Source organism: Setaria viridis, chromosome 5 (assembly GCF_005286985.2).
Source record: "Setaria viridis chromosome 5, Setaria_viridis_v4.0, whole genome shotgun sequence".
Taxonomy (NCBI): Eukaryota; Viridiplantae; Streptophyta; class Magnoliopsida; order Poales; family Poaceae; genus Setaria; species Setaria viridis.
This window is the reverse complement of record NC_048267.2, coordinates 28684165-28700487: the sequence shown is the minus strand read 5'-3', so window position 1 is coordinate 28700487 and position 16323 is coordinate 28684165. Positions and strand designations below refer to the sequence as shown.

General features: G+C 45.6%; 1 protein-coding gene and 1 long non-coding RNA gene across 2 annotated transcripts; both read left to right on the top strand.

Moving 5' to 3' along the window:
- Nucleotides 1-4816: 4816 nt before the first annotated feature.
- On the top strand, nt 4817-6703 carry LOC117855654 (acyl transferase 5). Its single transcript, XM_034738037.2, has 2 exons — nt 4817-5452; nt 5572-6703. Exons 1-2 carry the CDS (start codon nt 5009-5011, stop codon nt 6412-6414), a joined length of 1287 nt encoding a protein of 428 aa, XP_034593928.1. The 5' UTR covers nt 4817-5008; the 3' UTR covers nt 6415-6703.
- Nucleotides 6704-7661: 958 nt separating this feature from the next.
- On the top strand, nt 7662-11174 carry LOC117855714 (uncharacterized). The gene is made up of 3 exons (XR_004640557.2): nt 7662-8197; nt 10157-10218; nt 10353-11174. It is a non-coding gene; the product is annotated as an uncharacterized lncRNA (long non-coding RNA).
- The last annotated feature ends 5149 nt before the right edge of the window (nt 11175-16323 follow it).

Here is a 16323-nt window from a genome sequence, read left to right as displayed (position 1 = left end):
CTGATTCAGACTTTTTGGCCTGCTGTAAGTTCAGGAACAGTACATGTGTTCTTACCATTTGCTATGGATATGATGCAGAGCTGCAGACCACAATAATCCCACATATATCAGTTGTTGGCTGCAAAATCAGCCTCCATATGATCAATTTGACCCTTATTAACATAGAAGCTTCTTGCGTTCTCAGTAACCAATCTCTCAACTAAACATACATGTGTGATGAAACAAATATCTAGCTGAGTTGAACCTTGAGTAGGATGTCACGTTTAGGAGCTGCGAAGTTCAGAAATTATTTGGAAAGCAACTGATCATGTGAGCTCCACTTAGCTTCCACAAGGTCACCAGCCCGCTTGCATTCCGTTTTCAGATCAATCAGAGAAGAAGGAAAGGAGCCAACAACTTCCAATCAAAGTGTTGGGTAGAGCTCGTGCAGTCGTGCCAAACCGAGGCCGCAGCCGGCAACAACCCCCACTCCACTCGTTGCTGGTGAGTGTGTCAGGCAACAATGGCAAGAGGTCATACTGTCTTCGTCAGTTTTGTCAGACAAGTAAGAACAGAACAAGTCGGCGTCCAGAAGAACGACTTGTCGACTTCAGTTTCAGCCGTTCATCAGATGATTTACGGCTTAGAGCAATAAGAGCGTTGTTTAGCGCTATTAAAGTTGCATTGCCATCTCCTAAACAGTGTTTTGTGTAAACAAGTATCGCTAATGCAACAGACCGGGTCAGCGGCGGGGTAATTTAGGCTCGCTGGATTGCTTGGCGAAGGTTATCGAGTCTATGAACTGCATAAACCCTAGATAGGAACTACCTTAGCTGTCTCTTCGTCACTCTGGCGATTTATCTGTATCTGAAACTCATTATCTTTACCCAGATTCAGTAATACAGCTGCTAGTTCTATCCATTGCCGTTCATACTCTTGCATTCTTCTTCCGAGTTGTGCATCTTTCACAATCTTCTCCCTTGCGATTTGCTTCTTTCAATTGCTCAGATCACCGGATCCTGGCAGTTGGTATACAGAGCCAGCCTTCCTTGGCTTAAATTCTCCAGAGCCAATTTCTCGAATCTTGTCCGATTGGCGCGGGGGTAGGTGGTTGCGACCTACTCGCCTAAAATCCCACCCTCCGACCCAGATTCGACGAAACCACCCATTTTCCCCCAAAATTAACGATCGATTCTTGTCAGCCAGGGTTGCTAGGCACTTGTTCTAGCGTAAAATTCCGTAAACTGACCTGAATCAGATTCGTGGAGGCGAAGGTGTGGACTGCTCTTTGGTGAGGGTTGTCAAGCAAGTCTTGGTGTAAAATTCTGGAGCCAAATCCGCAGTCTTGGCGGCGGTAGAACAGTCTTGTGAATCTGATTGGGGAAGGCTTGACCTGAACCGAATTCACAAGAGAAGAAGATGGGGACTGGTGAGGAAAACGGTGGCGAGAACATGTATGCTACTGCCGAAGAAGTGGATGGGATCCGGCGTACTTTGGATTCCTTTATGAAAGATCAAGAGAAGCATAATGATTCTGTGAAGAAAAGTTTGGATGATCTTATGAAGATATTGACAAGCAAGAATGAAAAGTTGGGTACTTCAACACTGGAAACAAAGGACCCAACACAAAATTAAGCCACCTCCTATACAGAGTAAGCAAATTCCCCCAATTCATTCCAATATGGCACAGGTTCACAAATCCACACACTTCATGGATAATTCAGGCATGGCACAAAAACAATTTTATTATCCACCATTTACTTCAAGGGCTCAAATAGATGATACTGAGTCACATGAATGGTCTAGACATGCTTTTGGTTCAGTTCAACACTTTACTGAACCGGTACCCAGAAATGGATTTAGAGGATTGTCCTTGGAATGCCAAAGACTTGGGAGTTTTTTTATGAGTTGGCTACCGAAGAACTACAGCCCAAAAAACAACCAAAACAATTGCAACACCATTTTCCACCGCCACAACAAAATATGGCCTGAATTCCTACTTTCCCTGAACCACCCAACCAAGTCAGCAACCCACCACACTATACAAACCATTTACAATCCCAGCATAAGGCAATTGCTCGAGGACTTAAACTGTCTTTTCCAGAATTTGATGGCTTTTAATTTCAAAAAAAAATTTGATGGCTTTGATTCTGATGGATGGATCAAAAAGGCAGAGAAATATTTTGAGTTGATTGGGGTACCAAATGAAGAAAGAGTGAAAGTAGCTGTAATGTATATCAAAGGAAGAGCTGGATTTTGGTGGAGGTACTAGCTGTAATCCTTCAACATTGCCATGGCACCATTTTTGTAGAATGGTGGGAGACAGATTTAATGAGATCTCATCCTCTGAAGTAATTGGCCAGTTTCATAATTTGAAACAAGCTGGCTCAGTGCAAGAATATGTGGACAAATTTGAAGAACTCATGGGCATTATCAGAAGAGACAATCCTTCATTAACTGAGCATTATTTCATCTCAAACTTTGTGTCAGGCCTGAAAGACTATATACAGCATCATCTACAATGTCATGACTATTACTCTGGATAATGCATCCTATAATGATAGCATGTCTACTTCCCTTAGGATGAGATTGCAAGCTCATGGCAGATTATTATGTGAAGGTGCTTTTTTTCAAGTGCGTTGTGCCCATATTCTGAATTTAATTGTTCAAGCTGGTCTAAAATTGATTGCTGGTTCTGTTGACAAGACTCGCCAAGGAGTTCAATACATTCATGGTTCTGGTATCCGTAAGCATAAGTTTTACACTGATGGTCAGAATTTGTTTCATCTGGATACCAAGAGGAAGCTATGTGTTGACATGCATGTGCGATGGAATTCAACTTACAGAATGCTTGAAAATGCAATATTTAACAAGGGTGCTCTGAAACAGTATGCATCGAGAGATGGAACCTTCATGTCTCATTTTGATCTTTCTGAACTTGAGTGGAAGAGGGTAGATATCATGACTACACTTTTTAAGTCCTTCCATGAAGTCACATGCTCTTTCTCTGGCACAAAATACCCTACTGCTAATCTGTACTTCAAATGTGTGTTTAGGATTCACTCTCAGTTGCTGGAAGCAGCCAAAGAGCCACAAAATTTCATGTCAAGTATGGTGTAAGAAATGAGAGCTAAGTTCGATAAATATTGGTCTGATTACAGCCTGATTCTGTCGTGTGCTGCTATTCTTGATCCTCGGTATAAGATTAATCTCCTTAGGTTCTGCTACAAGAAGCTATGTGCTAATGAGTCAGCTGCCGAAGAACAAGTCAATAAAGCTGTAACCAAGCTTTATGAATTATTTGAAGCGTACAGGGCCCAAAATTCCAATCCGTCTATTACTAGTCCAAGAAATCTGGTTGGACACAGTCATCATGATGACTTATTTGATGATTATGCTGATTACGTGACCACTGTCGCACCACAGACTCAGAAATCTCAATTGGATTTGTATTTAGAACAAGCAACAAGCAACAACCAACAAGAGACCCAAAAGTCGATTTGGACATATTGGAGTTTTGGAAGGCCTCATCTGTGACTTATCCAGAACTAGCAAGCATGGCTCGGGATCTCCTTACCATTCCAGTTTCTTCAGTTGCCTCAGAGTCTGCTTTCAGCATAGGGAAAAAGGTGATAAACCCTTGTCGAAGTTCGTTGAGTCCAGAAACAGTGGATGCTTTTGTCTGCAAGATTGGGTGCGCGTAAAGAAGGAAATAGGTAATATACATGTTCTGAATATTTCTTGCTGTATCATTATATAGCATGTCCTTAATTTGTGAATTCTGCTTGACTTAACAATGCAGCTGGAGTCGCTATAAAAGTTGATGATGGTGACGATGTCGTGGATGTCGAATAGAACTTCTGGTTGTTTTCTTAACCAAAAACTTATAGATGCTGAAATGTGAGGCATTATTCTTACAGTATACCTTTTTGCAGGCTTCTAATATTTTTGTCCTTTTGGTGAAGACTGATCAGCATCAGCCCAAGTTGTCGGCTACATTTTGTTGATAGGCAACACTCTTTTGTTTATATAACTATAGGTTGTTCATGGGACACCTAGCCATAGTGCTGCAGCAGCTGAACCTGGATGCATGGAGTAGTGGTATTTTGTTTATAGAACTCATGCTAATCAGCGATTAGCAAAATTCTGTTGTATAGCAGCTTACTTACAGAACTCTAGTACTAATTAGAAGCTAGCATAATTGTATCGTATGGCTGCTTAATTTCCTACCTAGCTACTTCTCGTTTACCTTGTTATCCACAAGAATGCTGGACTGATGGGACTCTGTAATCTGCATAATGCAGACCGAGTATTGGACCCTGTTGTACATTGACTCTGTTCTGTTCTTGTCACTTGCAAGTTGCAGCTTGCAACGTTGTATGAGTATGGACATGGCTACGTGTTATTTTACTTATGCTAATGAGTAATGACCATCCCCATTCATGTATTATTATAATAATAGATACGAGATTGCATAACTGTTAACCCACTATCGGGCTCTAGGGCCGGGCCTGGGATGTCAAAAAAACAGAATGGAACTTGGCTTTAGTGGGCGGGCGGGCTTGGACTAGGTTTTGCAGGCCCGAAAATTCCGGGCTTTTCTTCAGCTTCTTGCCTTGCTCATATCCAGTCTCTGAACTAAACAAACATATGCGATGAAACAAGTATCAAACTGGGTTGAACCTGCCTCAGATCCAAACAATAGCAAGAGCTTGAGTAGGGTGTCACATTTATGAGCTGCAAAGTTTAGAAATTATTTGGAAAACAACTGATCATGTGCTCCACTAAGCTTCCACAAGGTCACCAACCCACTTGCATTTAGAAAGAAGGCAACAGCTTCCAATCAAAGTGTTGGGTTGAGCTCGTGCCAATTGCCAAACCGAGGCCGCAGCCGTCACCAACCTCCACTCCACTTATTGCTGGTGAGCCCAACCCCGTAACCACGCTGCACGGTGCACGCGGCAAGGACCAACTCCGCTTACTGCCGCTGACTGCTCTGCTCCGCCCCGCCCCCCCACCCGACGCCGCCATGACTGCCTCCGCTGCCCCCACCGTCGCGAGATCGGCGCCGGAGCTCGTCCCGCCGGCGGGGCCTACCCCGGGCGGCACCCTCCCGCTGTCCTCCATCGACAAGACCGCGGCGGTGCGCGTCTCGGTCGACTTCGTGCAGGTGTTCCCCCCGGCAGCAGGAGCCGCCGTCGGGGACCAGGGCGCCGCGGTGGCCGCGATGCGCGACGGCTTCGCGAGGGCGCTGGTGCCGTACTACCCGGTGGCCGGCCGCATCGCGGACGCGAGCCCCGGGGAGCCCGTCGTGGAGTGCACCGGCCAGGGCGTCTGGTTCGTGGAGGCCGCCGCGAGCTGCGCGCTCGCCGACGTGAACAACCTCGAGCGGCCGCTGCTCATCCCCAAGGATGAACTCCTCCCGCGCCCGCCCCCCGAGGAGAAGCTCGAGGATCTCATCGTCATGGCTCAGGTTCGATAGATCGCCTCCCGATCCCCTTGTCCTATCCAACAAGTAGGAAGATCCATACGCTCGATTGCCGGATCCGGGAGAGGGATCGTCTTCAGGTGCTGATAATTTGAGCTCTACAGGTGACCAAGTTCACCTGCGGCGGGTTCGCGGTCGGGATCTGCTTCAGCCACCTGGTGTTCGACGGGCAGGGCGCGGCGCAGTTCCTCAAGGCGGCCGGCGAGATGGCGCGTGGGCTGCCGGCGCCGTCGGTGGCGCCGGTCTGGGACCGCGACGCGATCCCGGACCCGCCCAAGCTGCCGCGCGGCCCCCCGCCGTCGTTCACGGCGTTCAGCTTCGTGACCCAGGTGGTCGATATCCCGCCGGAGAGCATCGCGCGCATCAAGGACGAGTTCGGCGCCGCGACGGGGCAGACCTGCTCCACCTTCGACGCCGTCACGGCCGTGGTGTTCAAGTGCCGCGCGCTGGCGGCGGGGCTCCCCGACGACGCCGAGGTCCGGCTCGGCTTCGCCGCCAGCACGCGGCACCTCCTCCAGGGCGTGCTGCCGTCGGTGGAAGGCTACTACGGCAACTGCGTGTACCCCGTGGGCATCACCCGGACCAGCAAGGCCATCCGCGAGGCGCCGCTGCCGGAGGTGATCGGCGTGATGCGGGGGGCGAAGGAGGCGCTCACCGCGCGGTTCACGGACTGGATGCACGGCGGCGCCAAGGAGGACCACTACAACGTGCCGCTGGACTACGGCACGGTGACGGTGTCGGACTGGAGCCGCGTCGGCTTCAACGAGGTGGACTACGGCTTCGGCGAGCCGGGGTACGTGTTCACGGTCAACGACCACGTCAACATCGTCGCGTCGGTGATCTACCTCAAGCCGCCGACGCCCAAGCGCGGCATCCGGCTCATGCTCCGATGCGTCGAGGAGCCACACGCCGCCGCGTTCGCCGATGAGCTCGCCAAGTACGAGTAGATGGTGGTTCTTGGCTTAGCTTGGGCGGTTGGGCCATGCGTGATTTTTTAACTCTACCTAAGCCTTACTGCTGCCAGACGGTCATTGACCTTGTTGTGTGCAAAGTGCTGTGTTTGGAATTTGGATGGCGCTCCTGAACTGGCTTTACTTTGTGGGTACGCAGAACACCGAAAGAGAGTCACTGATGTATCTGAAATGTCATTCTATCTTTGTATCTAAAATCTGATCAAATTTACAAAATTTTCGATATTTACAATGCCAAATAGATATCATTAGATTCTTTGTGAAATACAGTTTCATCGTATACTTATTTGTTGTCATAAATATTTTCACTCTACTATATAAATTTGATCAAATTTAAAATCGTATGCTATTTTAAACTAAGATTGGGATGATAAATGCACCGGTTTAGGGCCCGTTCGGTTTGACCGGAATGGCCCGGAATGCGGCCCGTTCCGGGCGGATTGATCTAGCCTGGTTTTGAATTCGGCGCATGGCAAAATGGCCGTTCGGTTAAGGCCGACGGGGAATGGAGTCCGGACCGTCTCGGCCATTTCGTACGCCTCGAGGTCCGGATTTATTCTCCACCTCTTGAGGTCCGGAATGGAAACAACCTGATCAAGTGGATTCGGAACGGAATCCACCAGATCAAGTGGATTTACTCACTCCCGGGTCAGAACAGTTTCGGCCTTTTTCAATCCGTAACAAATGAACGAGGCCTTAGTTAGTTAAAAGATTGATTTGCATCAAATGAAAACATAAAGGATGAATACCATACTTTTTGCAATATTTTTGCAATATTTAAGAGATAAAAAATACACATTTATTCTAATTCTTAACCTCTAGCATTTTTTTAAGAAGAGACTTGTATGTACTCAAAAAGAGAAGAGTTGAGGGCAGGGCTCCGGCTCCTCCAAAAATATCTTTGATGCTCCACTGGTGGAGTAGCTCCTCTGGTCGAGCTGAAGCCATTTCGAAAATGTGTAGCGAAACTCGTTATGAATGGATTGAAAATGTCAATTGTCCAATCTACCCTTGGTACACCTGACCTGTTTGTTAAATTGAATGGTATGTTTGCCCTTAATTTCTAATTTTAGTTCATGTAAAATAAAAAATATAAATAGAAATATTGCTTAACTAGAGTGATTTTCCTTTAGTTCCTCTCGCATTTTCTTTTTGTATGTGGGTCCCACCACTAACCATCCTTATCCTTCGGGTGCCTCATCTGTGAGACTGTGAACCCGATCCAATTCCAAGGCGCAAGGACAAAACTACTGTCACCGCCTGACACATGCTTGCCACCAGTCCGGCCACCGCCATCGCCTGGCACATGCCGCGTCTCCACCACCGGGCGGCAAGCTGGAGCCCGAACCAGAGGCGAGGGCAGCGGCTCACGCGGTTGCTGCCGCTGATTCGCTGAAGAACTGGGGAATCCGGCCTACATAGCACACCAGGCTCCGTGTAGCCGCCGGGCCACGCGCCAGCGCCGGCCGCGGCGGGAACGGAGGGCGCCGCGGCCACCCCAGGAGCCGAAGAGGTCGTCCCCAAGCCCCGATGCGTCACCTGTTCGGACGGTGGATGCTACTGCTGCCCGCTGCTGCTGCCGCTCCAGCTGCGCCGCTCTCTGCTGAGCAGCAGCAGGCAGCTGCAAAGCAACGTCCGGTGCAGATTTGGGGCGGCTTCATGCTGGCTTCACCCCTGAAGCCACTTTGAAAAAGACCGTTTGGTGAGGCTCCGGACGAAGCCGATCGAGAAGCACTTCTGGAGGAGTCCTGCCAAATAGGTCCATTAATGCTTACACTTAATCCCCAAAGATACCATTCTTTGTATCTAACTTAGAAAGATGGTCGTGTGTTGCTACGGTAAAATGCTAATTATATTCTTAAAACCCCTAGAAATATTTTGTTAGTAATACTACTACATTTTTTATTGCATTTAATGGATCTCTATATGTTTGCAAGAAAACAACTAAATTTTAATTACAAACATATTTTTTCTAAACTTTTTTTATACCTAATAATATCTATATCTATACCTATTATTAAAGCGAGTAACGTCACTGCCAATTTTTTCATCCGTCGTGATCAATTTACAAAAAGTCCCTCAACTTTCAAGGAATCAATCCCCAGTCCATATTCTAAAGAGGAGGGGCTCGGGTGGAAAAGGGAGAGAAAGAAGGGAGGTTAAAGGGAAAAAAGCTTCTCCTTTCCTCCATCTCTCTCCCTCCCATCCGCCGCTTGCGCTCCCTCATCCGCGCCCCCGGACCCTGCCTCGAGCCTCAACGGAGAGGCCGGCCGATCCCCTCTGCTCCCCGCGCCACACCTCCCTCCTACCCTGGGCGCGTCGCCTCTGCTGCCCCCCCCCCCGTGCCCCTGCCCCCGTCGCGGCCGTGGAGAGGGGGAGAAGGGAGAGTGTGAAGGGAGGTCCTCTCCCCTCCTCACCTCAGCGAAGGAGATGCTGGAGGCGGGGCGCCAGCGGGAGGCGAGGCAGGGGCGGCGTCGAGCAGCAGTCGGCGACGATTGGAGGGAGGGAGTCCCCTAGCGGTACGGCCGGTGCCCGGAGCCGGCGGGGCGAGCTCCCAGGCCGGCAGGGGTGATGTCCCGAGCGGTGCTGCTGGGACCTGCGGCTAGCGGGGGCGAGGTCCCCGGACGGTGTACCCCACCACTGGAGGCGGCGGGCCTGCTTGGCGGGCATAGCGCCTGGAGCACGGGGTGGTTGAGGCCAGCGGCAACGCGGCCGCGCAGCGCCTCAACCACAGACGCACTCTCGCCGCCGACGGCTGTAGCAGCCTCTGCAGCTCTCCCTTCTGTCCGTGCATATGGCCTGTCTCTACTGCACACAAGTTGTTTGTAGAAATGCCTAATAACAAGAACGGAAGCAAGAGCCTGTAATGTTGTACATGATTATGCCCCCGCGTAGGTATTAATCTATCCACAATATATATTCATTTGAATTCAATATCCACCAATTTCCTACCAGCAGCTGGACATAACCAAAATAGCAATTACTAGCATTACTCACTGAGAAATGATTAGAAGTCTAGAACTATTCTTCTGTGCTGTATAAATTACCATTTATATTAATTATTTCTCAAGGAATTGTGCTTCTTTTGTGGTACTCAGTTTGTTGAAACGAGTATTGCTCAAATTCGTGTCAAATGGCAACATTCAACTGGGTTCCATGGCGACTCAGCTGAAGGAAACATGTCTCTCTAATTAGGAAAAGCATATGACTGCCTGTACAAGTCGGAGATAACTACTTGCTGTTAATAAACATAATTAATTATACTTATCCTTAGTCTCGCCGGATACAAAGCAACCATATAATATAATAATGTTGTCTTAATCTCATGTAGAATATGGGCTTAAAATTTCACAACAACTATTAGAGAAATCAAATAGCTCTCTTAATTTCTGAACGGCAAATACTGCTCTTCTAATGTTTTGGGCCACAGACGTGTGCTCAAACAGGCATCAAGAACAAACTTTCTGCATGTATCCATGCATAAATGGCTATGTGAAATTTAAATGCTACGACACAGAACATATGAATCAATAAAATAGTAGGTTTTGAGGTTGCAACCTAAAATTAAAGCACCCGGACAATACTGATCTGAAACTTGGTAGATAGTTCGAGAGCATATATAATGAGTTTATTGCTGTAAAACATTTTACATAATAGTATGTCCATAGCTTTACTTCCTTCAAGACTACTTGAACCATTTTTCATTTTTATTTTACAGTGTTGATTCTCTGAATGTCAACTGTCACAAGATATTAAGAATATGGAAATCGTACAACCAAGGTAATGTAAACCATTGCATTCTGTATTAGATCTAATTATTAAGCAATGAATATGTAATTCCCAAAGCTTGCAAATATTCGAAATGCTATCTGATCACTTTTTAATCTCTGTATGCCACTACGGGGTGTTTCCAGGAAGCTCGGCTGCTCATGGTTAATCCTTAATTCCTTATATACTATATGCTTGCCTGGGATATGCCTTGGGACTGTTGAGAAGTTTGGTACCCTTGCTATGTTAGTTTTGCACTACTGAACCCGCCTAAAATTTCTAAACTAGCTCTCACTCACATGATGTCAGCCATAATCTTCATTACACCTTTGATAAGATCTGAGTGCTCATACACAAAACAAGGTGGAACAGTAAGGTAATGTCTTTGCTATATTCTTGATGTCATTTTACATAACCTTTTTATTTAAAGAAATCATAAACCTGAAACCAAACCTCATATAATAAGATTCCACCTCCGTTGACAAGTGCATCAGTTAAGCTTGAAAAGACAAGTTATGGCAGTACTTTATTGTGACTGCAACATCTTCACGAGCACTGTTGTAGAAAAAAATTGACATATAGACATAGTAGGCTAAGAATCAATGCACGGAAAAAGTTTATGCGTTGAGATAGAGTCTGGATATTATTTAGAGATAATATTTCAAGATCTTCAGCTGTAGACCCGTAGCAATGCACGTGCATGTTTGCTAGTAATATTAAAGCAAGTAAGGTTTCTGCCCAGTTTTTCGTACGACGTGGTCATTTTGCAAAAAAGTCTCTCAACTTTCATTAAATCAACCCGCAGTTCAAATTCTGAGGGGGGGCTCGGGTGGAAAAAGAAAGGAAGGGAGGGGGTTAAAGAGGAAAAAGGTTCTCCTTTCTTCAAAACAGAGAGTCGAAGAAGGGGGATTGGGCGCGGGCGGCGGCCAAAGCAGGATGCCCCGCCGCTGCCCCCACGCTGCCCCTGCGCGTAGCCTCGACGGCGAGGTCGGCTAGGCACTTGGCGGTGTCGAGAGCGCGGTCGGCGAAGACAAAGTCAACGAAGTGGGTGTTGAAGGGCAGGTGGGTATCGTGCCTGGCGACGACAAGTGGCGGAGACTGCTTCTTGTGGACAGCGACCCCGAGCTCCCGCATGGCGAGCGCCTCCTGCGGCCGGCCACGCTACCTTGGCTCCGGCCAACCGCGCTGCCTCGGCCTCGGCCCCGGCCGCCCGCCCACCCACCCACCACGGCTGTTCCGCCCCGCTCGACCGCGCCAGAGCCACCTCCCCGACCTCGGCCACACCGTCCAGCCTCGCGCCCGAGCCGCCTCGGCCGCGCCGCTCGGCCTGCGCCCGCCGCTCGCCTCGATCGGGGGAGAGGGAGGAGGAGCTGTCCGCCGGAGTCAGATCCAGGGGGTGTTGTGGCCGCCTCCTGCCACCGTGCCACGCCGCCCACCGCCGGCCGGTGTGCCGCGCAGCCGTGCCGTCCTACCCTTGGCCCTTGGGAGATGAGATGAGAGGAATGGATAAGGAGAGAGGGAGAGGAAAGGGATAAGAGGGAATGGATCCAGGGAGAGGAGGTTCGAGCCAATCGGAGAGCTCGATTTTGGATACACGGATCGCTGATGCAGCAGAACATGTTTCTTTCATAACCTTATAACGAAGTTTTGGGCAGCTAAACAATTTTGGGGCTGTTCGTTTGTGTTGGCTGCATAGGCAGCCGCAGCTGCACGGTATAATAAGCCCACAGGTCAGCCTCATGCTACTCACTCGGTTGGTGCAGCTGCAGCGCTGTAGCAGCAATCTCTACTGAACACTCCCTTTAAATGAAACATTTGTTAGCTACAAAATTTTATATCTCGTTAAGCACTACAACTTTGATATAGAGCTTGTTTGCATACAAGATTATTTGAAAATTTTAAAATTCAAGATTTCGAAATTAGAGAGCCTATAATGATATTTTGAGTTATTAAACAACTTTAAATGAAAAGGTTATCAATTACAAAATTTTAGATCTAATCTAAATCTACAACTTTGATATAAAGTTCTCTTGCTTGAATAAAAAAATTATAATGATATTTTGAGTTATTAAACAACTTTAAATGAAAAGGTTATCAATTACAAAATTTTAGATCTAATCTAAATCTACAACTTTGATATAAAGTTCTCTTGCTTGAATAAAAAAATATTTTAATTTAATGGGTATTTGAGTTGAAGGAAATAATTAAGTCAAAATTGTTTTGGTTTTTTTATTAAATGTGTAGACATGCAAGAAGTGGAATACAAATTTACTGACGGAAATAAAAAATATCATTAGTTTGAAAAACACAATTGATCTTTTACCATGGCAATGCACGGGCATTTTGCTAGTACCTAATAATAAAAGGAATGTGGCTATATTTGTTGGAACACATGGTAGGAGGCAACATGTTAATATAATTTTTTTAAAAAAATGTATTTGTAAATCACAAACAACATGTATCCTAAGTAGTTTGAAGGCAGCTGCAGAATTTGAAGGTTGTGGGTTCAATCCTTCTGCCTCCTTGCCTTTTTTTTCATGCAGTTTTTTTAAGTGGGACTGTGGGAGGGGTGCCGATTTTTTTTTCCTCTCCGCACGTTGGGCTTGTAGATGGAGCGGTCGCAATTAAAACCGCAGCAAAAGTTGGTTTTTATCCAGTTTTGCTCGAGACTTTTTACCGTCTTGGATTCGGGGGTGGGGACGTACGAAAAAAGGGCAGAAGCCTTATTCACTTTAATAAAAGATTTGACCAAACTTATATCAACGATGCCAAGTAAGTATGATTAGACTTGTTGTGATACACTCTTCTCTATGAACTTGATCAAACTTAAGATAGAGTGACTTGGATAAAATAATTAAAATTAGAATGGTACTCTTTTGGGATGGAAAAAGTATTTAATGATCCATCTATGAATTTTTTTTCATAACTTGTCAAATGTGCCTGCACCACACTTTGTAAGTGGGGTTGAAGAAAAACTGGAAAAGCCATATGGTATTAGGGTGTTCTTTCCAAATCTCACCTTGTTTTACTCTTTGAAACTAAGTTGCAGGGGGAGTTTCATTTATGTGGAGGAGTCAATAGGCAAAATGGCTTCATCAGATGGAGTGAGTTCCGATTGGTTCTCTTACAATTCTACTCCTCGCTCTCATTATATACCATCTTAGTCTCGAGTTTGTGTGTGCGTTTGTACAACTTCCTTCCAATTTTACCTTAGTTAGAGCATCTCCAGCAGTCCTCTAATAAATATTTTCCAATAACTAGTTAATAATGATATCCCAATATCCCTTTCATTGTTATCGGGAGAGTTACTTTTGCAGTCTCTCAATAATTTCATCCCAATCCAACTACCGTATTCTCCCAATAATCTCATCCCAATCCAACTACCGTATTAGGATGAATTATTGGGTTATCCTAATAATTATTGGGAAAAAAAGAAAGGTAAAAGGAGTCTGCTAGAGCATTATTTTTTTTACCAACTCTCCCAATATGTTAGTTGGATTGGAAAATGAGGAACTGCTGGAGATGCTCTTATAAAAAAAAAGCCCAAACACAAAGCATTGCCCTATTAAAGATGGAATTGAAAAAACTTAAGAACTATTATTCAACTAACCTATGGCCATCCTTAAGGGAGCAAGAGGATAAATTGACTAGAATTAAGGGCTTCGACCTTCGCGACAGCATCCTTTGGATCCATCACCAATGAAACTCTATGGTTCTTCTTCTTCCATCCTCGAAGGAGACAAGAACATCACCCCTAATGAACCGCTAGATGATCCTTCAATACTTTTCGCAGTTGACTCATGTTCAAGATGAAGCCCCTGCTAGTGTTGCCTCCCTAAATCCAAGCTTCCTTCAGCTCGAAGTGCATTTTTTTCTTGTGTTGCTCTTGATTTCTTATCAACTTTGTAATCTTAAAAAATACAATTTTCATTTTGTACTAATATATTGTTTAGACTCTAGCATTTTGATGCAGGCCATGGAATGTTCATGAATGTGGGATACTCGCTAAGAGCCTATTAGCTGCACGAGGATGGGTAGTACACGAAACTATTGTCCTATGCACAAGGATAGAGATTTTTCTGAGAGATTTTATTTAATAACATAGACGAGGTGCCTCCCTAAATCCAAAACTCCCTTAGCTTGAAGTGCATTTTTTTTTCTTGAGTTGCTATTGATTTCTTATCAACTTTGTTATCTTAAAAAACCCATTTTTCATTTTGTGATAATAAATTGTTTGCATTTTGATGGAGGCCATGGAATGTAAATACTCTCTAAAAGCCTATTACCCACATGAGGATGGGTAGTACGCGAAACTATTGTACTATGCACTAGGATAGAGATTTGTCTAAGAGATTTTATTTAACGACATAGACGACCATCCCACAAGAGTAGTATATTGCCATCTTATTCCCACTCTTATTCACCTCAAATGATTCTTAACCTCTAGTATTTTTAAGCATTTTCCATCTCCTGCATAGGAAAAACATAAATTTATTTATCAAAATTTGAAGTTCTTAATTCTTAACCTCTACTAGTATTTTTTGATGAAGAGACTTGTGTGTACATCTAACTCCACTACAAGTATTGTTTTCGTGGTCTTCTACAACTCCACGAAACACTTTCGAGTTGTACACACGCCAAAACAAAGTCCAAGGAGGGATATCCATCCAGCGATACATCTTCCCAGGGGGCAAGGTAAAATCAAAAACCAATCAAGCGGAAGTAGAACCGGCCGTGCCGCTTGCCGTGCGGGCAGAGGGAAGACGAGATAGTGATGGAGGGTGTAGGCACGGCGGGGTTCCCTCGACCGCTGCAGGTTCAGGCCATCCAGAGCTTCGCGGAGGAGGGGTTCTGGGACGCACTCTGCAGCCTCAAGCTCGACGTCGTCGGCACCGACGACTCACTCATCCCCATCACTATTGGGTTCCCAACTCCCTCACTTTTGCTATTTGCCTGTAGAATTCACGACTTAGGGCACAAAGTGATCGCAGATCCCTTGCATTTCTGCGCCCCCATTCCCGCGCTCCCGTCGAACCCCAACCCCGCGTGCTTGCTTACATGTAGTGATCCGAGTGCTACTGATTTGGTTGGGAGTTTTGTTGGGTTGGGTTCCTAGGTGGTGGTTCGTTTACGCAATGTTGCCGAGTCTGAGGTGTTGTGTCAATGTGAGGTTGTGAGGTTTGCTTGAGATATTACTTGGAGTTGCTTGAGTTTGTCTCAATGCATAAAGTTTAGACATCTGGTGCCCATGTTTTGGAATCAGGCTAATATAAATTGTCTGAACAGTTGGGCTTTTGGTTAGTGTGGTTGCTTTAGCCACATATGTCCACCTTTTTAACATGCAAATTGTGATTTGAAGATGAATGAATTGAGCCTAACCATAAGAAATTTCTAGTAAAGAATCTTTAACTTGTATTCTTTCCTAATCTATTGACAATGAGTTCTATCCTCCGTCTATTTTTCTCATAGTTGTAGATCTCTTGATAAGCTAAATATTTTTTAAACTTTGTGTCAGGTTATTATACTCCGTGTCAGTAGGCTGGAGAGGGTGTCGATGATGTATTGTAGGTGGTGGTATATTTGAACCTTGGGGTTTGCAGTGGTTAAATGATGCATAGTATTGGGGTATTGGCTTGGTGTTTGTGGTGTAATAGTGGTGCGATGCGTGTTTGTTGAATTACTTGATGTTAGACTCTTGTTTTTCCATTTTTATACTACCTAATCTTGACTTTTATCTTCTTTTTAATATAATATGTAGCTCTCATTCTATCAGTTTTTTAAAAGACATCTAGTGCCAATGGTTTGCATGTTGACACTCACTGGGGTTGGGTTCAGGAATTAGTGTTCATTGTTCTAAGATCAATAGTCTAATCATGCAAACTTTTGATTAATATGCTGCTTATAAGTCTTTGAGGCCAACTGCTTCCCACACTCTCTTTTCAACATAATATCATGTTATTATGCTCCACGCTATTTTTGCTAAGCACCAAACTTCTTTAACCTACGTTCGGGATCGGTGTCACCATCTCACAATCGCCCAATCTCGGGGACCCTTATAAACACTAATAGCGTGAGGGGATTCCAAAACCTAGATTGAGAACAACTTCTGGAAGGTGG